General features: G+C 42.6%; 1 protein-coding gene across 1 annotated transcript; it reads left to right on the top strand.

The window, feature by feature from the left end:
• The first annotated feature begins 10813 nt into the window (after positions 1-10813).
• Positions 10814-23350, top strand: LOC121863899 (mucin-2-like). The gene is made up of 3 exons (XM_042362811.1): positions 10814-11643; positions 16471-18489; positions 18726-23350. The coding sequence occupies exons 1-3, from the start codon at positions 11476-11478 to the stop codon at positions 22761-22763; spliced, it is 6225 nt and encodes a 2074-aa protein (XP_042218745.1). The 5' UTR covers positions 10814-11475; the 3' UTR covers positions 22764-23350.
• Positions 23351-25724: the final 2374 nt, after the last annotated feature.

The raw sequence follows: 25724 nt of genomic DNA, 5'->3' as shown, positions 1-25724 counted from the left end.
AATTTTATGATGGTATGCACACACAATCAATATTTAAGAGAAATATCAATAATATTAGGTTTTTTAACACTTACGTTAGTAGAAAAGATGGCTGGGCACACAGGGATGGGAAGTTGGTTCTGAAGCAGAGGGCAGATTATTGGCCCTCACCTGTATCACTTGTATCATTATCCACCACAGAGGCTTGCAGGGCCTCTTTGTCAAACCCCTCAAAGTCCATATCCTCACTATCACTGTCACTGACTTGGGCCGGCTGTGGTGGTGGCGGGTGAAGAACTCGGTAATGTTTTGATGACTGGGCGACCTTGTGCGTACGCTTCCCGTGTAAATGATGAAATTTACCGTGTAATTAAAACATTTCATTCTGGCAAGGCACTGCGTAAACAAAAGCAGCATAAATCCAGACTATATTGTAGTACAGGATGATACTTTTTTCTAATACCAACCACAAAAGCAATTTTGTACTGTACTGTACTGTACTGTATTTCTACCTTTGCTGGTAATATGTTAAGAAAAGGCTTGCTATTACTTTTGATAGGAAAGTTGAAAAAATCCCTTGAGAGTCAACATTCTACCCCCAAGCAATGATTTTGCCTCTCAAGTTCAGAATGCATGTGGATACAATAATTTAAGGTATGAAACTGAGAAATTATTATACAGGTAGTAGAGTTGGCAGGAATCATTCAGGAGGCAAACTTAACATGTGTGGATAAAATTACCCACTAGGTGAAAATATTATAGAACAGCCATAATTACCGTAAGTATATTGTTATTAGTTGGGGTCATGTTCCTAGGGGTGATCTTTTATGGCATTTTTCTCATAAATGGTGCTGAACTACACTAATATCACATAAAACTTTAAAGAAAGCCTTTTTATTATTATTATTGCTTCTTTAACTAAAAAAATATGAAATGTTAAATGTAAAGATTCACTATGAATGAAATTGTGAAAAACAAAAAAATATTTTGAAAATGTAAAACAATTTAAACAAACATGTGTTTTGAAGGAAGCTTTATGTAAATTTTTTTAACCAAACAACACCAAAAATATCAGATAAAAACATAAGAAATTATGTTAAATGTCGAGCTTAAGGCTTTAACGGTATCCACAGCTCAGTCCCCCATTTCAAAACACCTTGACAAATCCATTTTCACATTATAAACTAACACTTTTCATTTGTCTCTTCTGGACATTACAATATTTTTATTGTACCTTTATAACTTTACTGTTACAAGTTTCTTCATACTGTACTATACGTACTGTATTTCACCATTTTGTCATTATGAAGGATAATTCAAGGTAAAAAAAATAGGGGGAATGTAGATGTATCTCAATTTATGACTTAAATTTCAAAGGGATATTAATGTCCAGTAAATACTGCTATTTATATGGATTTTCAGGAATGCTTCTGGTATACCAAGCAGGCGAAGACTGTACAGTATTTTAAATACCTGGATACGGTAATGAAATGCACATGCCATGTTAAACTATATATTCAATAAGGCCTCTTTTTTTTTTATTAGGGGTTATAATTTTCTTAAATCCTCTTTTTATCATATTCACACAAATCAAACTTAACTTCTAGGAAAAAGAAGAATGGCAATCATGAGTCATGACATTTCCGGTAAGACATCTCTCGGCCCTGCCTCTAGTGGGTGGCCATTAGGAAAATATGGTTAATATTACTGACCCTAAAAATCACATTTCTCACAAAGAAAAAACCCCTTAAAAGGTCTTAAATGATAAACAGGTGTTATTCAAACCAATACATTACTGAACATGTTATACACAATTACATGACTAACAAATATAACTGTGAACTGTACTAACTTAAGGCTATCATATGGCCATGCTTTCATCCATCCTGCCTTGCCTGTAATTCACAATAAAATTGCACTTTTTGTCAATACTGTACATATGCTATCATGGTTTTACTATATAGTTCCACACTACAGTACAGTATATTAAATAAGTACTGTACAGTACAGGTATATTGCATTACATATTACGCTTCCTGTGGTGGACAGACGATCAACTATCAGGCGTCCCAGTCACTTACCGGATGAAGGTACATCTCTTCGGGGGAGTGTGAAGCCCATTATGTGCTGGATATGCACTACAACGAACATTCCAAGACCACCGGCAAAGGCTCCATGAAGAAATTAAGAAAGCAAGTCACAACTTCTACGTCAATGATCTGCCTCTTTCAGTAGCATCACCAGGGAAGGCGGCGATAGTCACTCACCAACTGAGACAGCTGATGAAGAAAGGCAGGTTCACTCACAAAACGGAACTGCAACCACAAAGGGGTCCTCAGAGCAGTCCCACAAACAGAAAGAGCCATGGAAGTGAAAGAAGTACTTTTGAAGGATGACAGGCTCCCAGCTGAGCCGGTATTGGGAATCATGTGGGATCTAGAGAATGATGAACTCGCAGTCAGAGTCCGGATCCCGAAGAAACCGCAGACGAAGCGAGGTCTGAGTATGGTCAGCTCCATATACGACCCATGAGGAATCATCGCTCTGAGCACCATGTGAGCCAAATTCATATTCCAGGACGAGTGCAGGCAAAGTATTGGGTGGGATGAGCAAATGACCGAACACAACAGAGTCGCTTGGCGGCAGTGGCTAATTGAACTCCCCCACTTGTCTCAAGTAGGTATTCCGCGATGTTACCAGCCTGAATGCACAAATCCAGTAACTACAGTACGACTGCATCACTCATGTGACGCTCCCCCAGCAAGCATACAGGGCTGTATCCTACCTCAGGATCACCAGTGGAGACGGAGCCCACTCTACCTCATATTGTGTGTGGCAGAGCCAAACTAGCTCCTCTGAAACAGCAAACCATTCCTCAGCTTGAGCTCTGTGAGGCAGGGTTGGCGGCCAAAGCAGACAAACAACTGAGAGACAAACAAGGGTTGCAGATTGACAGATCAGTGTTCTGGACAGACAGCATGGTTACCCTTCAATTCATACGAAACACTGAATGACGCTTCCATACCTTTGTGGCAAACCGAACTGCAACAATACATAAGAATTCTGATGCAGAACAATGGCGCCATGTGAGCTCCACCCAAAATCCAGCTGATGATGTCAGCCGTGGACTGCATGGGGCAAAATTGAACAAGGACTGCAGATGGATTCAGGGACCCCCCTTTCTCATGTTTGGAGAAAACAATTGGCCGAAGAATCCAAAGCCGATTCCCAACGCAGATGGAAACCCAGAGGTAAAGAGAGATGCAACAGTACTAGCAATGAACACTGACCAGGGGGAGGGTACCCTAAAAGAGCTATGGGCAATGTACTCCTCAAGGCATTAGCTGCTGAAAGGCGTGGCGTGGCTCAGGAGGTTCATACGGTGGCGTTTCAGTGATCCAACGGAAGAACGTCACCAAGAAGATCGACTGAAGGTCAGCGAGTTGGATGAGGCAAGATTAGCTGTCTTCCTCCTGATACAAAAAAGAGGGTTTCCCCCACGAGATGGATGTGCTAGAACGAGGACAACCAGTGAGGACTGGTGACGTAAGCAGGCTGGAACCTCACCTAGGTACAGATGGCCTGATCAGAGTAGGTGGCTGACTGAAGCATGTCGCTCTCCATCCAGACCAAAAGAACCCCATACTGTTACCCAGGGACAGCAGAACCGCAGAATTTATTGTACGAGAGGTACATTCGACCAGGGCTGGCCACTCAGGATGCGAGCACACACTAGCAGCGCTACGCAAGACATACTGGATACCCAAGCGCCATAAGTTGATCGACCGAGTACTGCGTATGTGCGTAATTTGTCGTAGAAGCAATGGGAAGCCCACCCACTAATGCCAAGCAGACCTGCCAGAAGACTGACTGTTCACCTGCAGCAGAATCTACTGTTTCGGTCCCTTCATGGTTAAACAAGGCCAGGCCTGGGCGAAAAGATGGGGATGCTTGTTTACATGTCTGACCACCCAAGCTATACACCTGGAAGTCCTCACCTCACTGGACACAGACTCATTCATCAACGCCATGATGAGGTTCACATCCCGCAGAGAACCTCCCAAGAGCATCAGTCCGACAATGGAACCAGCATGATTGGAGCGAACAGAGAACTTCAGGAGGCAGTGAGTAAGTGGAACAGCAGTGACAATGATAGGGACACACTCTTACAGAGACAAATAGAATGGAAGTTCAACCCTCAAGGGACTGCCTCTCACATGGGCGGAGTGTGGGAGCGTCAGATCCTCACGGTGAAGAAGGTCCTCCAGGGGGTGATGAGCACACAGGTACGAGACGACGAGCGACTCAACACCCTGTTCTGTGCCATGGAAGAGATCGTCAACGGGAGGCCCATCACCCCCAGTACAGTATCTAACAACCTGAGAGACCTAGAAGCACTCACGCCGCTTCACCTACTGCGAATGCAAGCGGAAACCCTGCCCACTGGAGGCAATCATTCCATAGCAGAAGCATACCGATGAAGATGGAAGCATGCTCAATTCATTGCAGACCAATTCTGTAACAGGTGGGTGAAGGAATATCTCCCAACACTGTGGCAGTGAGAGAAGCACTTCCAGGCGCATCGCAACTTCTGCGCTGGGGACATCGTCATCATATCTGGACATCCTCTCCCAAGGAGCCAATGGATGCTAGGAAGGGTATTGGAGGCGGTACCAGGTGATGACGGCCTGGTGCGGGGTGCCAAAGTGAAGACGAAGGGCTCAGTGTTAATACGCCTAGTGATAAAGCTCTGCCTATTGGAGGGAGTCGGAGAGTGAGACTCCTGGCAGACAATGGGTTTCAGGCAAAGCTCGACAGGGGGAGTGTTACTGCCACAGTAGGATACACTAGACAGAGAGACAGAGGGAGTGTTTACAACGAACTTTGCCGAGGTGTTAAATGAGAAACAGATGGCGCCTTGTCGCTGGCTAGCCCGCTCCCTCTGTGAGGTTCAGAAGACAGTGTCTAGCCGCCCAGGGGGCTAACAAGTCCTACCCTAGACCCGCAACACGTAAGTGTTATATGGTTTAACACCCCACTCTACACTAATGGATACCCTATGTAGTTGTTAATAAGGTATCTGGCACTTTCCTGTTAAACTTACTTGTGATTTTACCAACTCGTATGCAATTTTGTACTCTACAGGTTTTGACCGAATAAAGAACAATCGTGTTCAACGTGACGGGTCTCATACATTTTAATAAAGTTAACCATACACTTATTTAATATGCAAATTTGTATACTGTACCTACTACAGTATACTGAAGGAATGGGAATGATTATTGGGCAGGAAGCCTGACCAGCATAGTGTGCAAAGTACTAGAGAGCTTCGTAAGAGATGCCATGATGGAACATCTGCTATGAAACAACCTTGTAAAGGAATGCCAATATGGTTTCATGCCGGGAAGATCCTGCTTAACACAATTACTCAAGGTACTAGATGTTTGGACTCAAATTCTAGAACAAGGTGGAAATATTGACATTATATACCTAGATTTTGCCAAGGCTTTTGACAGTGTACCCCATGAAAGGCTGAGGATTAAACTGGAAGGGTATGGGATTCAGGGAAATGTCCTCACGTGGATTGGAGACTTTCTGCATGACTGCAAACAGTGCATGGTAATAAATGGTACGAAATCGTTATGTGTACCTGTGACTAGTGGGGTACCACAGGACATTGTATAGGGCCAAGTTGTTGTTTGTCTGTTTTATTAATGACATGCCAGAAGCTATAAACTCCTCCATACAAATGTTTGTGGACAAAGTCAAGTTATTTCGGGAAATTAAGAACCAAACAGACTGTGAAGAGTTGAAGAAAGGATGCACCTGGGTTGCACCAATAGTAAGGAGGCATATCACATGTCCCAAAAGGATGAAGAGACTGCACTAATTGAGACCGAATGTAAAAAGAACCTGGGTATGCGTGTGTTGACAATGAACTTAACGAAATTTGTAGGTCTTATAAGAAGGTCACTTAGATATCTGGATGGTCTGTCACTCGTCACAATCTTCAAGAGTGAGGTGCTTCCCTGTCTTGTACCCGAGGTATGCTAGAGATGGTCAATTGATTGAAAATGTCCAAAGACAGGCCACTAGACTGGTGCCTGCTTTACAGAACCTCAGTCACCCAGAGAGATTGGAGTGCCTGCACCTACAGTCTCTCCTCGACTTACGAACACCCGGACATACGACGGCAATGGTCATATAAAATATTTTTCACATTACGTATTTTCGAGTCCCGACGTTAGTGATCTCGCTGTGTACTAACAAAATTTTCGTTTGTAGTTCCCTTTAAAATGGCTGGCAAGCATAAAAGTGAGAGTTCTCGTGGTGCTGAGAAGAAAGAGACACCCATTTTAGAATTTCTATGTATTATTTTCGCCTTTTCAACTTACGACCTGGTCGTCAGGACAGAACCCCGTCATGAGTCGAGGAAAGACTGTACTAAGCTTATACTACAGACGGGCGAGGGGAGACCTAATCGAAGTGTATAAACATCTCAGGGGGCACTACTCGGTCGAATGTACATACTGTACCTGGAGCTGGCAGACATCCTCCCCACAAGGGGCCACAGCTCAAGGTTGAAGAAGCCACAAGTCCAGAAAACTGTGAGGGCAAATTTTTTCAGAATGAGAATTGTGAACTCTTGGAACAATTTGCCAGAGAGCGTTGTGACGGCACCAAGTGTGAGATCATTCAAGGCCAGACTTAACCAACACTGGAGCAGGTTTCGATATACCCTGTATTCAGGACCCGGTGCATGCCCAAGCGGCTAACGAGTCGATCAGTGGTGAAGATGATAAAAGTACATAAAAAAAAAAAAAATTGGTTATGGTAAATCATACAAAATAATAGGCATTCTTGCAAGAAAATTCAAATCCGATATGTCCATGTGATAATGAAAAGCACCAGGAAAACTTATAATATGTAGGTATGTGACAAAATGTAAAAATGACAAATGGTCATCACAAAATGTGTCAAAATACTGATACTGTATTGTCATGTGTCAAGCGTGTCAAAGTACAGTATTGATTTGTATTTATTTAGCCTACAGGCATGTGTCAAAAATGCTGAGGAGCTGTGTCACCCCTTCACATCCTGGTTATCTTATACACTATCTGGTAATGTTATGAACTACTTGGTAGTGTTGTAGTGGATTTCTCCCCTACAAACGCTGTTTGTCGCTGGGTAGCCGACCCCGCAAATTCCCCAGTGTATGCCTCGTGGTCTAGGTCAACCAGCGCCGCCTTACATGACGGAGGTCAACTACTAAGCCACGCCTACCTCCGCTATTTAAGACCTGACCTCGTGGTGACCACCCTCTCTTTCTAGCTACAGCCGCAGCAACCAACACCACTTCCTCCGCCGCTGCCTGGCGGCCCTCGCTCCCGCCGGCGAGCATGGCAACCCACAAGCTTGTCCTCCTCTGAGCATCCTCGCCAACCAGCTCTCTCCACATCACGCTTGTAACCACGCTGCCACTTCCCAGCACCAAGCTGCATTGTATATCCAATACAACATGTATACAGAGAGCACATTGTGAGTTTCCTTTCTCCATCCCATTCTGAGTGTGAACCCCAAACAACTCATACCCCACAGTGTCATTCACTATCTGCTGGTGTTGTACACGAGGAAGACGCCAAGTGAGGTGAGGTAGGATGGTGGCGAGTTCTTTTGGTTGGGGGAGGAGTAGAGTCCGTCAGGTTGAATAGCCTGGTGTTTGCATTGGACAAACAGTTCTACCTGGTCAAACACGACTTAGCCGGAGCACTGCTCTCTCTCCCTCTCCTGTTCCACCATTCTCTGTATCTAGTCATATTTTTCTTTGTATGTTTCTCATCAATTTCTCTCTTATTCTGCCTGCCTGTCTCACTTGCTGCGTCTTTCAATCTTTATCCACCTTCGTTTGAATCTTATTGAATTTCTCTCCTTCGATTCCATCTACTCATTAATACAATGTTATTTGTTGTTTTATATAAGAAAGCCAAATAAAAAGTTTAAATGGTGAGCGATTGCCATTTCTCAAGTAAATTACCTTACATCATGTCGTCAGCTCACACTCACAGGAACATGACTGCTATATTGTCATTAACTATTAATACAGTCTACATTATATATCCCTATAGAATTTGAGTTAGATTAGTTAAGATTGGTTGGGTATCACTTAACGTAACCAAAGTTAATGTAAAGTAAACTGACAATGCATCAGAATTTGCAAAAGGCTGGAGCTGTGGGGATTTCGTCTATTTAGTTTATAATTTTGGTCGTGGGATTTTGCTACAGCGCAGGGGCAGATCCAAGTAGTAGTGGCAGAGCCGGAGGGGACCACAGCGAGCCCACCCAGCTGGGGGAGCGCTGCAAGACCCCCACCCCCCCGATTTTTTTTTAAATCTGACTAGTATCGTGGTCATTTTGAAGCCATGTGCACTTAACATTAGGAGATATTCTGAGATCAATAGTAATTGCTTTTTACTAAACATAACGCCTGTGTACAATACTGCAGTGAGGATTTTATCCACCGGTTTTATCTGTGCACCCATCATGCCATGGTGGATGTAGGCACACAAATACGCATATCTAAAAGAGACAACAAAGTTTAAAAGAAATTAAGAAGACAGGTCCAAAAATTGTGAGATGGAGAGCAGGGAAGGATTGGGACAAAAAAACGGGAAGCTGCACGAATCATCAATGAATGAAAACCACAGCAGGGAAGATAACATTGACTGTGTACGTGATGATCTGGGCACACTGTATTTGTCAGTATCCACCAGTGTGTGTGTGTGTGTGTATCTGTGTGCCAGTCAGGTGTTTACATCACAAGCAGAAAGGTTCTCACCCTCCTGGGGAAGACGGTGGTGTACTAGGTGGCATAAAACGAATCTACCAAACACACACACACACACACATATATATATATATATATATATATATATATATATATATATATATATATATATATATATATATATATTATATATATATATATATATATATATATATATATATATATTATATATATATATATATATATATATATATATATATATATATATATATAATTATATATATGAACAATAATCATCCCATGGATTGGGAAAACAGCTTAGATGTGTACAAATCATGTCACAGAAAGACTTCTGGTTGAAGCTAGTTTGATTAGGGAATTGAATTCTACAAACCTTAGTGATGGTCAGTACAAAACTGATAATATGTTTCACAAATTTATTTGTCAGTGGACCAAGGTTAAAAATGCTTTGAAAGCATTGGCGTTAGATGTAGGATAGATGATTAGTGGGTCTCATAGTTTTGACCTGACTTAACTTGACTAGTCACGTCGCCCTTTCTCTTAAGCTCCTTTGCGTGTGTGGTGGTGTTGGTGTGCGGATTAGTGGATGTCATGTTTATGACCTAACCTCATGTTTAGTAAGGTCACCCTGTGTACTTAAGCCTCTCTCGGTCCATGTAATTCAGTTGCCTCTGATGATGTCTTGAATAAAGACGAAAGCTAAGGTGCTCCGTTGTTTCCCTTTTCCCGTGTGATTTTATCAAGATTTATCTTATCCACGTTTTCATCGTGGATCTACATGAAATATATATATATATATATATATATATATATATATATATATATATATATATATATATATATATATATATATATATATATATATATGCAAGTAAATCACTGTCGGTGCACGTGATCCATGTACAGTATATGCTGATAACCACAAGGAAACAAAAAACCACTAAGTTCCCAAGCACTTTCGTGTAATTCACATCTTCAGGGGTGAGTACGGACTAAGGAGAAATACTTGACAAGGCTAATATATACAGTAGAGAAGAGTGAGATCAAGTCCCTAGGGGACAGCAAGGGTCCACAATATTCCGGTCAAGGGAGTCCAGTGGGTAGAACGGTACCGCTCTTGCCTCGCAAGCGAGATGTTATGGGTTCGATTCCCGGGCCGGTGGAAAGTTGTTCGGACACACTTCCCAGCCTCCCTTGGTCCCTGTTCATCTTGCAGCAAAGTAGGCACCTGCTGTAAATCGAAAGTTGCGAATTCGTATTCAGGGACAAGTTGTTGGAGTTTCCAATAACTTGCTTAGACATAAACCATTGACTCTTCAGGCTTCTACGCCCTTAACTCATGAGACATAAAAGGCAAGCATGAACTTAGCATGCTTCCCTATTTGGAGCTGTAAACGCTTCTGCGCTTCACCTTACACAAGGATGTAGGGGGGTGCCCAATAAATAATAATAAAAAAAAATGTTCCGGTCATAAGGCAGTGGCCCTTACTAATCGGCAAAGGAATTTAAAACGTAGTATTGAAAGATTTTCTTATAAATAAGGTAGTTAATATTTAATTGCATACACCAACAGGCGGTCCTTTCCGCGCACACACATTCCAGCAAGTACCTAAACGAAGAGGCACATGACCGTGCACACATTCACCACATACGTGCCGTGAAGTGTAAAAAAAACAGACACCCAGACTAGGAAACTGACGCGCACATACATGTTCCAACAATGAACGTTCTGGTTCATATAGGCTGGGGTGAGTGTCTCATTGAGGAGTGTGTGTGTTAGTCCAGAGTCATGATGTGGGCACACAATCCCTCCCTTTTATTAACTCTTCCCATTTTCACACCAGCAAGACTTCAGGGCTTACTATAAAAGGATTACAGCATGACTGCATAACCATATACATATGTTATTAAATGTTCTCGAAGCGAAAAGCCTTTTGCAGTCTTAATTTAGATATCTGGCGGAGCTTGGCAGCGACAGGTGAGCAGAGGTCGGTGGCCGCTCTCAGGTACATACATAAGGAGGAACAAACATGTCCCACCGCGACACCTGCTGCAAGGGGTGTACAGGCAACACCTCACTCCTCACTACACACCGGAGCTGCCCACATCAGTGCTTTGCAACTAGAAACTAATCAACGTCATCATGTGAAAACTAAGCCTACTGGTACAGTACTGTATAGCTAAAAACAATGGACAAGTGTCATCATACCGTACAGCTTAATCAACATACTGTATTAAAAATCAAGCACAGTAGAAAAAGCAGCAACTGAAACTGAACATATAATGTAGTGAGTCAAGCCAAAGGCTTGGTTTCTCAAGTAACATACCATACATATCCTTTGGGTGTAAATATCAAGCTAAGAATATTGTTGCATGTGTCTACAGTTACCACATGTGCGATATATACGAGATGGACTAAGGTATGCACAATAATCTCCCAGTGGGTATCATTTTTCAGTAATAAATACCTTGCCACACGACGAATGACACAAGTGATTCCTTGGACTCTCAACACCGTACAAGAGTTGTGCTAAGGAAAAGCCTATGAACTCGATCGTAACGAAACCTGAGCTGAACAATGCACAGTACAAAGAAAGTGGGCATGTGGTGAAAGAGCAAATTATCAAAACATTACTACGGGAGTTCAGTAAAAGAAAAATCAAGGGAGAGTGTAGTTTAAGGTAATAACTATGACCACCAATCCTACCCTGAACCGTCTGGTGGTGATTTTCGGTGCGTTGCTGCTAACACAGGCTAGCTACGCCGCCCTGCACCACCACCGCTCCCAACACTTTTCCCAGGAGGTCCTTGACGATTACAACTACAGTGAAGAAGATATCGGAGACCTTGATCCAGAGGTGAGGGAGACTCAATTAAGGATTACCACGAATTACGGCACAAAATCCTATCTAACTTAACCTAAATTAGAGTACAGGTACTGTAATCTAAGTTCAACTTTACCTTTACTAACCTTGAGGTGCGGCGGCCAAATGGATACAGCTCGTCTCTTGCCCGAAGGGTCGCTGGGGAAATGAAGGTTGCGTGCAGTGCCCAGTCACAGTACCTCCTGCACGTGTAACAAAGATGGCATACTGTAGTCTATAAAGTGCTGTACGCACACTTTCACACTAACCTTTGCAGGAATATATATATTTTTATAATTGTATGATTTTTTGTGTCCATTGCATAATTGATGAAATTTTACAATGTTCACTTTCATTCATGTACCGGTCTAGTGACAATAAGGTTCGCTTTGAATTACAAATCTTACACGTTTTAAAGAAGCATGTTGTACCTCAAAACCTTTTGACATTGTATTACATGTTTTACCCAAAACGTTGGTTGTATTCTATATGTTTTATCTTCAGGAAGTTTAAATCAAGCATGTTTCACTGTACCACATACGTTTAACGTATTATCTCTTACTGTACCCCAGATGTCGAAACGTTGCATGTATTACCGCCAACAGTTTAAATTTAGCATGGCTTACCTTCTAGAGTCTAGACGTTTTACCCGAGCATAATTTAACCCTAGACGTTATAATCTTGCATGTTTTATCCCCCAGAAGACTACAACAAACACTATCCATCTCCTAATTGTTGTATTCCACATTTTACACCAAAAGTTTCAGCAAAGCATGTTTTACTTTTGTTTTAACTTGGTATATTTCATCCCCAAACATCATGTTCATTGTTCACCATCAACATGACATTTTACCAGCGAACATTCTAATATAGGTTTTGGACGTTCTGAAATATAATTAGATCTTTACCTGACTTGATCCAAACGAAATGAAACAAGTTAGCCGCAGGTCTGGGGTACCTTGTTCCCACACAAAAAAAAAGACCCATATTTTCACATGAGGTAAAATACTGAGATCTTGTTGGGTTAAATCTACCTATCAAGTTTCATCAAGACCCATCTCCATAATACCGTATTCGGGTTTTTGCGTTCTAAGGATGACTGTACACACTGTACGGCACGGTGCTCCTGTGCTCACTAACTACAGATGGAGATGACGGTGGAGTCCGGGGTATCTCCATATGTTCGACTGTATATAGCTGTACGTATCATATTAGGTTTGTCTGGATGACCATAATAACGCATCACGCCACTTTTAAATCCCCGCGTCACTTTACATACGGAAAGTCTAGTCTAGGGCATTTTTCGTTGCTTAAACAAATTCACACTTGAAGAAATTACACCTGACAAATTCGCACTAGGTAAAATCTCACAAAACAAATAATAAAACAGACAATATTCCAATTGTTCAAGTTTCTATAATTTACTTTACTTTGTTCTCATATATTTGACATTTAAAGGTCCAATGCAACGAATATCTTGTAGGGGAGAGGATCCAGTACGCTACAATCTAACTGCGTATTGGGATATTTAACTGTACAAGGATATTTAATTTTGTACATTAGAGTACAGGCACGAAGATATAAACTCTACAATATTAATATATTCTTACTCTGATCAATATTAAGATATTCAACTTTATTACAGTATTCGGAATTTTGGTAATCCTAGAGCAGATGGCTAACACCAGAGGGAGTTCGATCTCGTTCTTTATTTTTCACAGATGTTCTTTGGTGGTAAGCAATGAAAACGATACGACAATGCACAGAACCTAATAGGAACCAGACCTAATCAACCAAAGAAACCGGTAAAATTTCAATTGTTGCCAATATACGAAGTCGAAGTTAAAACTGTTTTTTGATGTGCTATGAACAAATTTGACCTTCAGTTATGGCGCAAATCAATAGTTTCTTGAGATAAGCCCCCCCCCCCCATCTCAGAATCTAGAGATTTGCTAAAAAAAATCTAACTAAAGTGTTCAAAACACATCAAAAGCTATCGGAAAACAAAATCCTAACCAACCAAACCTAACCTAACTGGGGAGCTCCACAGTCATTCGATGTTCAGTGTACCACTATGTCGTACGATGTTCTGGGTGTGTACCTTCACGTACGAACATACATAATAAAATATCAAATATCTCGCCTATACGTAATTTGCGCAAGAAATGCCATTGAAGAAAAGTATCTTAGAATTGTCAAAATTACTGATTACAACTATAAAATTCCCGAGATTCGTTTAGTGGCAACAAGTGAAATAATACCATAATACTTACTTTGATACCTGGTACCAATGAAAGCAATTTTGTTGAAGCGGCTTGGTGTAATTTTACGTTTTTTTTTTTCCGGACGTGAGAGTACACTCGAACTGCGCGACCCGTTTGGTACGAGAGTAAACAGAGATGCCAACAGCTGATTTTTCAGACGAGTATTTACTGTAAATAATTAATCCCCTCCCCCCCCCTCGTACAAAGCACGTACAGTAGATACACCATTTTCGTGTCATATGATCAGTTTTTCACCGTGTTTTACCCCACAGTATCCTTCATACCATGCCTACTACAGGTGGTTTTTGATCGTAAAGAAACTAAAAGAGATACTTAATTAAAATAAAAAGTTGTATCGTATTTTAGTTTTAGTTTTTACGGGGATTAGCACACCCGGGCACAGGTCGCTGATCCACATCGGGGCCTAGGGGACGACAATATAATAATAATAATTTAGATAAGTAAAACTTATAATAAAAAATACACAAATATAAATAATAAAATGATAATAATAATAACAACACTGCAATAATAATAATAATAAAGAACCATAAAGAAATGCGTTCAAAAATTAAAAAAAAAAATCAAGAGCGAGAAACAATATATGTATGTTGTGTTGTCAATGGTAAGAGAAACAATTGAGACCCTGCAATTGTGTGTAAATGAGGCAGAAAGTCAGATCAGCAACCAAGGACTTGGTCACAATTTTTGTGATGCCATATGGCAGCAGGGTCTACCATTAGACAATATAATATGCTTCCAAAATCTTCCCAGGCGGTAGTACCTCCCTGTTTGGTAGCTGCGTACTACTTATTACCTACGTGCTATCATCCAAAGAACATCAATGGAAAAAATGAATGAAATCGATCAACTCCTGGTATTAGCCTGGTCCAGTATTACCAATATTTTTAACTGCTAAATATCCAGACACACGTGAGCAGGGTTATCCAGTGTAACCCTACCAAACATTACAGGTTTCCCTTGTTTCCTCCTGTACAAACACTGGATAGATCGGTATTTTTGCGTTTGCACATTCCACATTCCTACCACTTATCTATTGGCATATTCTAGTAAGACGTCTAATTATAAGATCATTTTCATCTATTACATTACCGTCGCAAATGTATAATCTTCCGCCATTATCGCCTCCCTCACCTCTCACACTGCGTGTTTCTTTCATAAATCATCACGAGCATGCGTTCCCGTACACGTCACGCGACCAATCAAAAGCGTTTTTTTGCAACCAATTAAAATGATTTGTGGTTTAATTTGCGGTATTTTTGGCCCAATCAAAATCGATTTTTATTTTGGGTCTCTCATATTTCCAAATTCAAATTAATTTCCCACCATGGAAGTCTGCGATGGGTGTCACTTCAATTACAGTATATGGAGCTGATTGCGAGTTTTTGGGGAAAAAACGAAGAAACTATAGCATTTTTTCGATCGCATGGTGTTCTTCCAACCTCAGTAAAGTGTTCTAAGTGCAAGACTGAATGTAAATATAGCAAAGACCAACATATGTGACGTTGTGTAAGAATCCCAGAATGCAACGATGAACAAGAACCAGGCCAATAAGGTAAGAAATAGGTTACTCCATCATATGGTGAGAGTCAGTAAGATTAGGTTTGGTTTTTCTAGTGTGTTTGGGTGTATTTTTTATTCGCTTAGCCATTAATTGTTTTCTAAAAGCGTTCCACGAAAAAAAATCGAAAAAAAACCCCGGCCAATTTCCGACGGAAAGTAAGGTCATATTCGGTCTAAACACACATAAATACACTAGAAAAATATATTTTTTACTTTCTAACAGAGTGGTAGGTGGAAGTGCAAATTTACCTCTTACCTTGAACTCTCAGTAGGAGGGGTTACATAAGCACGTTTCTTGGTGACTACTTGCCAATACAATGTTCGGTTTTTGTTTTGTTTTAATTTGATCAGATGAATATGTAGTATGAAGCTATCAACAGCTGTTTGGTAGGTACCCTGCCCCAATTTAATTCTCCCTCTAATAAGGAAGCTTCGGAATCCCAGGTCCAGGGTAATTTTGATTCATGTTTGAGGTTCCTAGGGAAGCTTCCAACGTCCACGTGTGGCTAATGTAAACAAACTTTAGCTTGCAGAAATCAAGATTCAATACATAACAATTATTTGTTTGCTAAATTATTGTCGTACTTTACATACATCAATGTTGTTAAAGTTTATCATGCATCAGTAAATAAATTCAAAATGTGTTTGGTTTAATTAAATAACGGTATTCGTTTGGTTATGATAGTCGAAGTCGGCAATGAATATCGAGCATACTCATTGCCGCAAAATTATTTGGTTTCGTGAAATATTGCCAACAATACAATGTCGGCACCACGAACTTATTTCACTGATACGGTTACCTCCAAAGTGCCATTTAACAATGAATCTTATTGCACTGAGGTGACATGACCTATTCACCTCAGTTCATTATTGAATTTTTAGTAGATTTTTATCGTCATTCCTCCTCTACCTACATTTTAAACTTGAACCTTTACTTGCAATGATACTTCTAAATAAGCTCGATCTGTTACAGACACGAAGTGGACTGTGTTTGCCAGATTGCACCCGTGATGGAGCCATTCGACTTGACAGGACCTCTTGCAACCACTACTTCATGTGCTCACTCTTGCACCATCAGCTGGTCCTCTTCAGGTGCTCCTGCCCCTATGCCACGCCTAAATTTAACAAATATCGCCAGAAATGCACCAGGGAGGCTCAATGTCGTGTCTCTTGCACTTCCCACGCCCATATCTTCACCAACTGGACTGCTGTGACTCACAAGGGCCACCAGTGCGTTGCTGCCTTACCTGAGCCTTCCATCACTATCACCATCACCAGCGCTACCCTTACCACCAGCATCACCCATTCTACTTTCACCAAACCTACAATGCATACCCACACCACACCAACAGTTGTATCCACACCTTATGAATCACAAGAAACCAACACACTTGCAACCATAGTCTCCTCTCTCACTACTTTAACATCAATTGTAGCTACCCTACTCACTAATGTCAACATAGAGTCCATGTTAATCCCACCTGCTACCCTTGCTACATCATCTCTAGTCACTGTTAATGCTACTACCATGCCACCCTTCCCTGGCACCATACCTACTACTACCATACAGTCCCCAAGTCCGTCACTCGCCAATGCCAACAATGATTCTGCAGTGACAGTGACTGCAGCTATCACCGATCCCTTCCTGGCTACCCTACTCAGCACCCCAACAGTGTCCAAAGTTACCTTACCTGCCACTAGCATCCTCTCCCCAGCTACCGTCACTACATCCCCTATCACCATACCTACTATAGTCACGCCAATTCCAGCATTCCTTCCCGATACTATCACCATACTGTCCTCAGTCACCATGCCCACCACTATCCCTACAACATCACCAAGTATCATCCCAGAGACATTGGTGCCACCCTTAAGCTGTGACAATGCACAATGTCTAACTGTCAACTCTCGTTTACATGACCCATACAACTGCAGTCGTTATTACAAGTGTATCTTCTCTGATGATCAGTTGATGGCCCGCCCCTACATCTGCCCGAGCACCATGCCCGTCTTCAGCCGCCTGCTCCAGATGTGTGTCACTGGAATAAAGTGTCGAGCTCCTTGTGCAGATGCACAAAATTCACCTCCCACCACCACTCCTCAGATAGGTGTCACAACAGATGAGACAACAGCATACCCTGAAACACCTGATATAGCATCTCATGATTCTCCTTCAGTTATTGTAACATCGGAGTCAGTTACAGGCAATGCAACATCTACTGGTGGTTCCTCATCACTGGAGACACTTACAGATGGAGGTACATCACTGGAGATAAACGAGGGATTTATAACATCTGAGTCAGCTACAGACGTAACAGTGTCACCTGACAACCCAACAGTTGTATCAACACCTGACACACCAACAGTTGAGCCGACATCTTCTGACACACCTATAGTTGTGCCAGCATCTTCTGACACACCTACAGTTGAACCAGCATCTTCTGACACACTTACAAATGTGCTAGCATCTTTTGACACACCTACAGTTGTGCCAGCATCTTCTGACACACCAACAGTTGTACCAGCATTTTTGGACGCACCAACAGTTGTACCAGCATCTTTTGACACACCTACAGTTGCACCAGCATCTTCTGACACACCTACAGTTGTGCCAGCATCTTCTGACACACCCACAGTTGTGCCAGCATCTTCTGACACACCTACAGTTGTACCAGCATCTTCTGACACACCTATAGTTGTACCAGCATCTTCTGACACACCAACAGTTGTACCAGCATCTTCTGACACACCTACAGTTGTACCAGCAACTTCTGACACACCTATAGTTGTGCCAGCATCTTCTGACACACCTATAGTTGTACCAGCATCTTCTGACACACCTACAGTTGTACCAGCAACTTCTGACACACCTACAGTTGTACCAGCAACTTCTGACACACCTACAGTTGTGCATCTTCTGACACACCTACAGTTGTACCCAACTTCTGACACACCTATAGTTGTGCCAGCATCTTCTGACACACCTACGGTTGTACCAGCAACTTCTACCTATAGTTGCCAGCATCTTACCTATAGTTGTACCAGCAACTTCTGACACACCTATAGTTGTGCCAGCATCTTCTGACACACCTATAGTTGTACCAGCATCTTCTGGCACCTAGCAGCACTTCTGACACACCTATGGTTGTACCCAGCATTTCTCTATGGTTGTGCCGGCATCTTCTGACACACCTATAGTTGTACCAGCATCTTCTGACACACCAACAGTTGTGCCAGCATCTTTTGACACACCAACAGTTGTACCAGCATCTTCTGACACACCTACAGTTGTGCCAGCATTTCGACACAACATTTGTACCAGCATCTTCTTACACACCTACAGTTGTGCCAGCATCTTCTGACACACCTACAGTTGTGCCAGCATCTTCTGACACACCTACAGTTGTGCCAGCATTTTCGGACGTACCAACAGTTGTACCAGCATCTTTTGACACACCTACAGTTGTGCCAGCATCTTCTGACACACCTACAGTTGTGCCAGCATCTTCTGACACACCTACAGTTGTGCCAGCATCTTCTGACACACATACAGTTGTACCAGCATCTTCTGACACACCTATAATTGTACCAGCATCTTCTGACACATTTATAGTTATGCCAGCATCTTCTGACACACCTTTAATTGTACCAGCATCTTCTTACACACCTACAGTTGTGCCAGCATCTTCTGACACACCTACAGTTGTGCCAGCATCTTCTGACACACCTACAGTTGTGCCAGCATCTTCTGACACACCTACAGTTGTGACACCATCTTCTGGCACACTTACTGTGTCAACATCTTCCAACGCAACTAATGAAACTTCAACAGCTGACACGCCTGCCACTCTTTCTGAAACAGCTATAATTATGTCTAACATTGGTTTTACATCTGAGATAACAACAGGCATTTCTTCGACATCTTCTCACACAACAAGCAACTCAACATCTGGCAAAGTAACAGAATCTTCTGAAACAAGCACTGATGCAGCACCTGACATGACTACAGAAAAAAAACAGCACCCTGACATGACTATAGAAACGTCAACATCTGGATCTGTGGCAGGCACCGCATCATCTGTCACACCACCATTACAGGAGTCATGCAACCTGCCCTGCACAGCACCAGAAATGAAGGTTGCAGATCCTTATAACTGCCATTACTTCTATGCATGCAGGTTCACCGAGGATCTCATGCCAATCCCTATCCGAGTCAAGTGTCCTCGCAGGCGACCCGTGTTTAGTGCTGTTTCCGGCACATGTGTGGCGGAGGGTCCGTGTGTGGTGAGGTGCCAATCCTCTGCCACCATCATCATACCTCCTCCACAATCCACCACCACCTTATCATCCATCTCCCTCTCCCAACACCCTACTCACCCAGAGTCTGTTGTAACCAATACAACAGTAACCACCCCAACACCCACCACACCAGACATCAATATTATGTTTAACATGACGACCACTACAGCTACCATCACTTCATCAGTGACTACTACAACAGAGTTTCTATATGACTGCCAACCGACTTGTCTGGTTGCTGATTCCTGGTTATCAGACCCTACAGATTGCCACTACTTTTATGTTTGTCACTTTATTAATGACGTGATATCCAAACCTCGGCGAATTAAATGCCCATATCATCTACCCATCTTCAGCCAACACCTTGGAAGATGCACTGCAGATGCTCCATGTGTTACTTCTTGCAATCATACAACAACTGTGAACATTGTGACACCAGTATCATCTGACTCACCCATCTGCCAACCAACTTGTGCCCTAGCAAACTCCCGGATGTCAGATCCCACTGATTGTCACCACTACTACATTTGCATCATTCTTGACAGTCTCATCCCCCAAGCAGTACGTACAAAGTGTCCGCAATCAAGACCCTACTTTGACCGTAGAAAGGGAGTATGTGTGCCTCAGTCGAGATGCATCATAACCTGCACTCAACAAGAAACTGTGTCTACACCTACAATTATGCCTCCAACTCCTGCCAATGTCTGTCATCCTGTCTGTATTAAACCAGAGACTGTAGTGACTGATCCGCTTGACTGCCATCATTATTATATCTGTTCAGCCAGTGGAGCACTGAATAGCCCAACTAGGATGAAGTGCCCATCACACCTTCCCATCTTCGACCAGGACACAAACAGTTGTTCCAAGGATGCTCCTTGTGTGGTAAACTGTCAAGCAAATTTTACTACCACTAGTGCCCTTGGTGTTGCTTCTGTCAGCAATACCATCACTGGTAGTATTACAACTGGCAATACAACCATTAGCAGTCCCATCACCAGTGTCACCACTTTAGCCCCCACCACTAACATCACCGCTTCATTCATCACTACCATCCCAAGTATCACCACTCCAGCTCCAATTTCTACTACCAGCAATACACTCAATACCACCAATACTTCTATTCTCATTGATGAAGTTACAACAAACAGCTCCTCCAGTACTCTAGCAGTTGGAATCAAACCCGAGCTATGTCGACCAAACTGCTCCTCACATAACACCGTACATCATGACCCACTGGACTGCCACCACTATTATGTATGCATGATCGTCAGTGGTAAACCTAACCTCACCAAGATCCAGTGTCCACAGCATCGGCCTGTTTTTCATCTGCCTACTTACAGCTGTCAAAGATCTGTGCCTTGCATCATAACTTGTGGGGATTCTGTTATCTTCCTCCCAGCCACTATAGCAAGCACTGGTACTGGTGCAGTTACCACAGAAAGCATTAACCCTGCCACAATCACCCTAGGAAGCACAAGCCCTACCACAGTGAACACCAGCCCCATCATAGTGAATACTACCCCTACCACAGTGAATACTACCACTACCACAGTAAACACCAGCCCCACCACAGTAAACACCAGCCCCATCACAGTGAACAACACCCCTGTCATAATCAGCAGCACAGAGGAGACACCAGGGAATAATGGTGTGAGGTGTAAGCCCGAGTGTGCACAGGCTGGAATACTGGTGGCAGACCTCACCAACTGTCAGCGGTACTATGTGTGTGTCTACGTAGACAGTCTGGCTCCTCGCCCTGTGCGTGCTGCCTGCCCACAAGCCACACCTGTGTTTGATACCACCAAGAGACGCTGTGTGGCTGAGGCACAGTGCTACCAGCCCTGTGCTGAGCAGTCTACATCTCTTGCACCAGCAGCACCTATTGGATCTTCTACCACATCTGTCACCACAACTGCAACTCCAGGAAGTTTATGTTCAGCAGTGTGTGAAGCAGGGGACAGGGTTCTCCCAGACCCTACTGACTGTCATTTCTACTACCTGTGTTCAGCCATCTACGGCCTACCAGGTGCTCTCCGTGTCCAGTGTCCTCCAGGACGCCCAGTGTTTGATGCTGATCAGTTAGTGTGTAGTAGCAGTGTTCTCTGTGATGTCCCTTGCCCAGCTGCTGCTAATCCACCTCCTCCTCCTAGCACGCATTCCCCATTCACTTCAACTCTTCCTTTTCCCCCTGCTGGTCCACCTGCCCCCATTACCTTCAGCCCTACTCATCCACCTGTCCCTGCCCACCCACCTGCTCCTATTACCTCCAACCTAACTCAGCTATCTATCACACCTGCCCCAGCTGACTCTCCTTCCTTTGACATCCCGCAGGAATGTCCACATGCTGGGTACTTTACAAGAAGCAAGGAGTGTAGTGACACCTTTATCCACTGCTATCAGGAGGGGGCAAGGCTGATGAGTGTGAGCAAAAGGTGTCCAGTAGATCTAGTATTCAACACAGTCTCCACCTACCCCTATTGTGTGCCTCCCACAAACTGCCCCTATGACCCAATCATCAATGGTACCTCTGTCAATGCCACTTCCTGCCTCCATCCTGGTAGTTTCCCCAAGTGTCTTCACTGCTGTCCAGACTTCATTCGCTGTGAGCCATCAGTCTATGGTCCTGGATACTACCCTGTGGCAGAGCGCTGCCCTCGGGACCTGGTGTTCAACACAGATCCAAGGTACCCCGTATGTATACAGCAGCGAGACTGTCCATCAGGAGGTTTACACACCAGCCAGTGTGTGGGTAAAGGTAACTACCCAGCATGCCCTGGTTGCTGCAAGAAATACTACCACTGCACTAAGGATGGTCGCCTTCAAACCAGGACCTGTGCCTTCTCTCTCATGTTCAACCCACACCCTGCTCACCCTTACTGTGTTCTTGCCTGGAACTGTCCATTTGTTCCTGCAGCATATGCTAGCCTTGTGACCACCCCACACCTGCCTGTAGCAGTCCTGCCCTGACTCACAGACAGCCCACACACCAACCAGTGTGAGGGCGAGAAAAACTACCCTGCATGCACAGGCTGTTGCAAGAACTACTACCGCTGTACCAAGGATGGTAACCTTCAACCCAGGACCTGTGCCTTCTCCCTCATGTTCAACCCACACCCTGTTCACCCTTACTGTGTCCTTGCCTGGAACTGTCCCTTTGTTCCTACAGCACTTGCAAGCTTCCTGACCTCCCCACACCTGGCACAATTGATCCAGTCATTTTCTCCCCAAACCTTGCCCAGCTGATCCAACCCTACCCTACTCTACCCTAATCTTACCTAGCAGTCAAAGCCCTGAATTACCTTAATCTTACCTATCTGACCAAACTCTAACCTACTCTAATCCTACTTACCTGATCCAGGCCGGAGTTACCAAGATCCTATCTTATTCCCTCACGACTACATACACAAATTGTCAGTTTTAGTGCTGACTTAACTATATAATTTTGCCTAATTATTGTCATAAGAATGTTGTAGACACCTGAGAGACAGTTCTTGATTTTATACTAACATTGTTTATACTGTATTGTTATTTGTTATTAAATGGAATAAACAAGCAAACAATTTTTTTCTTGATACTGATCCTTGAAATTTATTGTCTTAGAGAGAAAGAGAGAGGCTAAATCAAGGCTGTACAGTATAACCAATTAGATGAATGGTTTTCAGAAATTTATGATATAAAGCAAGTTGTTACAGACCCCTCTGGATACTGAGTGGCTGATTAAAACATGAGACAAGATGAGAAATTGTCATTTGTGATCATGTACAGTACAGTATCTCTCATAGCAAACTCTCACATAATCTTATCCCTGGCAGGGATGCAGACACTGTCATCAACACAGACTTCAGGGTTAATTACCAGTTGTTCTTACACATACAGTAAAAACCCCATAACTACCGGTATACACTTGTTAATTTGAATCGTTATACTGTACTGTAATTCGGATTTTGACTTAAACTAAATTTTTTAAAAATGAATTAAACGATTTGAATTAGGAATGAATCAGAAATAATCGAGCTGTTCCGAAAATTCGCTTTAGCTGCCACATACTGTAAAGTTATTCTATTTATAATTATTGTGCAAATATAAATATTTCTTAAATGTACATACAGTAATAATAAAGAAAACAATACAGTAATAAATAAGTGTAACACTTACATTGCGAGGTGAGCTGATAATATGTAGATGATATTCCGAAAGTATAACGGTACACTGGTAAAAACCCACATTGGAGAAATAAATGATAAAATCTAGGAGCTGGTATACTAAGACCCTCTTATCCAACAAAGCAAGGAAGAAAGACATAGAACAAAGAATTCAAGTCCCATGGTAAATGAGATTTGCACTCCACTAACATTCACATTCAGAAAATCCTTGGATCAAGGAAAAGCACCTGAGGACTGAAATTCAGCCAACATCACCCCAGTATACAAGAAGGGTAAGAAAAGTGCAGCAGAAAACTACAGGCCACTCAATCTAACATCCGATAAATACAAACTCTTTGAGCAAATTCTGAGAGACACCATACAACACCTGACCAAACAGTCTTATAAACACACCACAACACAGTTTCAAGGAAAGAATATACTGCTTGACAAACTTACTCACTTTCCTTGAAATGGTAACAGTCTACGTGGACCAAGGTTTACCAGTGAACATGTACATGGATTTCTCCAAGGCATGTGACAAAGCCCTACATGCACAGCTAACCTCTACGATTCAAGCACATGGAATCACAGACAAGGTTTTGAAGTGGATTAACAACTGGCTCGAGGACAGTCAACTAAGGGTGATCACAAATGGAGTACTGTACTTTCTGAATTAAAATAGGTTCTCAGTGGAGCATCAAAGGCATCTACATAATTGACATACCGGTAGGTGAAAATATATTGAGCCACATTGTCAAGTTTGTGGATGACAAAGATATTTAAGGTAGCAAGTCAAAACGATCTCACAACAATGCAGAAAGACCTGGACGAGCTGATCAAGTGGTCTCAAGACCGGCAAATGCTCTTTTACATTATGAAATGCATCACCCTACATGTAACATACAACCCGAATCAAAGCCATTGCGTTAATAACACTTTCCTGGATACTGTCAATAAAGGAGAAAGATCTTAGTGTTGTAATAGATCATTCCCTGAAGGTGGCGCACGGGTGAGAAAAGCAAACCGAGCTTTGGGAAAAATAAAGCGTGGAAAATGCTCCTTCAACATCCAAGCAGGTTGAAGGCCTCTGGACTAATAACTCTTCAGACAAGACACAATAGGGCATATCTCATTGAAACATTCAAAATCCTAAAAGAGATGGAAAATGTGAACCTGGGCCATTTCTTTGTGATGTCATGCACCACCAACACGAGGAGCCTAACCACAAGCTAGCCAAGAACAAACATAAGAAAATACTTATCCCCACAGAGGGTGGTACACCTATGTAATGGTCTGCAGTACCAGCCTCAGCTGTGGAATCGAAAACAGTATTGGGCTTCAAAATAGCCCTCGATAAAATGATCAAGAACAATGGAGGCATCCTACACAGGCCACTGGCCTCCTTCCCTTGGCATGGCCACTTCTAGTGGGTGGCTATTAGGTAAATAAGGTAAATGAGGTAAATGATCATACTTGGTACTGTACAGCATATACAGACAATACCTCAAACTGCATGGCAGCAATCATTGCCATATGTAAGTCCCTAAAATAAGCACTTAATTATCCATCAAGTGAAGGCAGTACATGTACTGAGCGGCTACATTTTGTGTACAACTGTATACCTGACAAGATCTGAAGTGGTGATCCTTGTAACATCATCTTATCACTGATGTCAAAAACAAATTTGATCAGTGTTCATGTCTTCCATTCAGCATCAAATACTCTTCAGCTCAGTCACACAAACTGGGGCTCTGGAACTGTGGATTCACCCCTCCTAAACTTG

This window comes from Homarus americanus, unplaced genomic scaffold (genome assembly GCF_018991925.1).
Source record: "Homarus americanus isolate GMGI-L3 unplaced genomic scaffold, GMGI_Hamer_2.0 scaffold48354, whole genome shotgun sequence".
Classification (NCBI taxonomy): domain Eukaryota; kingdom Metazoa; phylum Arthropoda; class Malacostraca; order Decapoda; family Nephropidae; genus Homarus; species Homarus americanus.
Note: the sequence above shows the minus strand (reverse complement) of the source record. Positions and strands in the feature narration are given on the sequence as shown.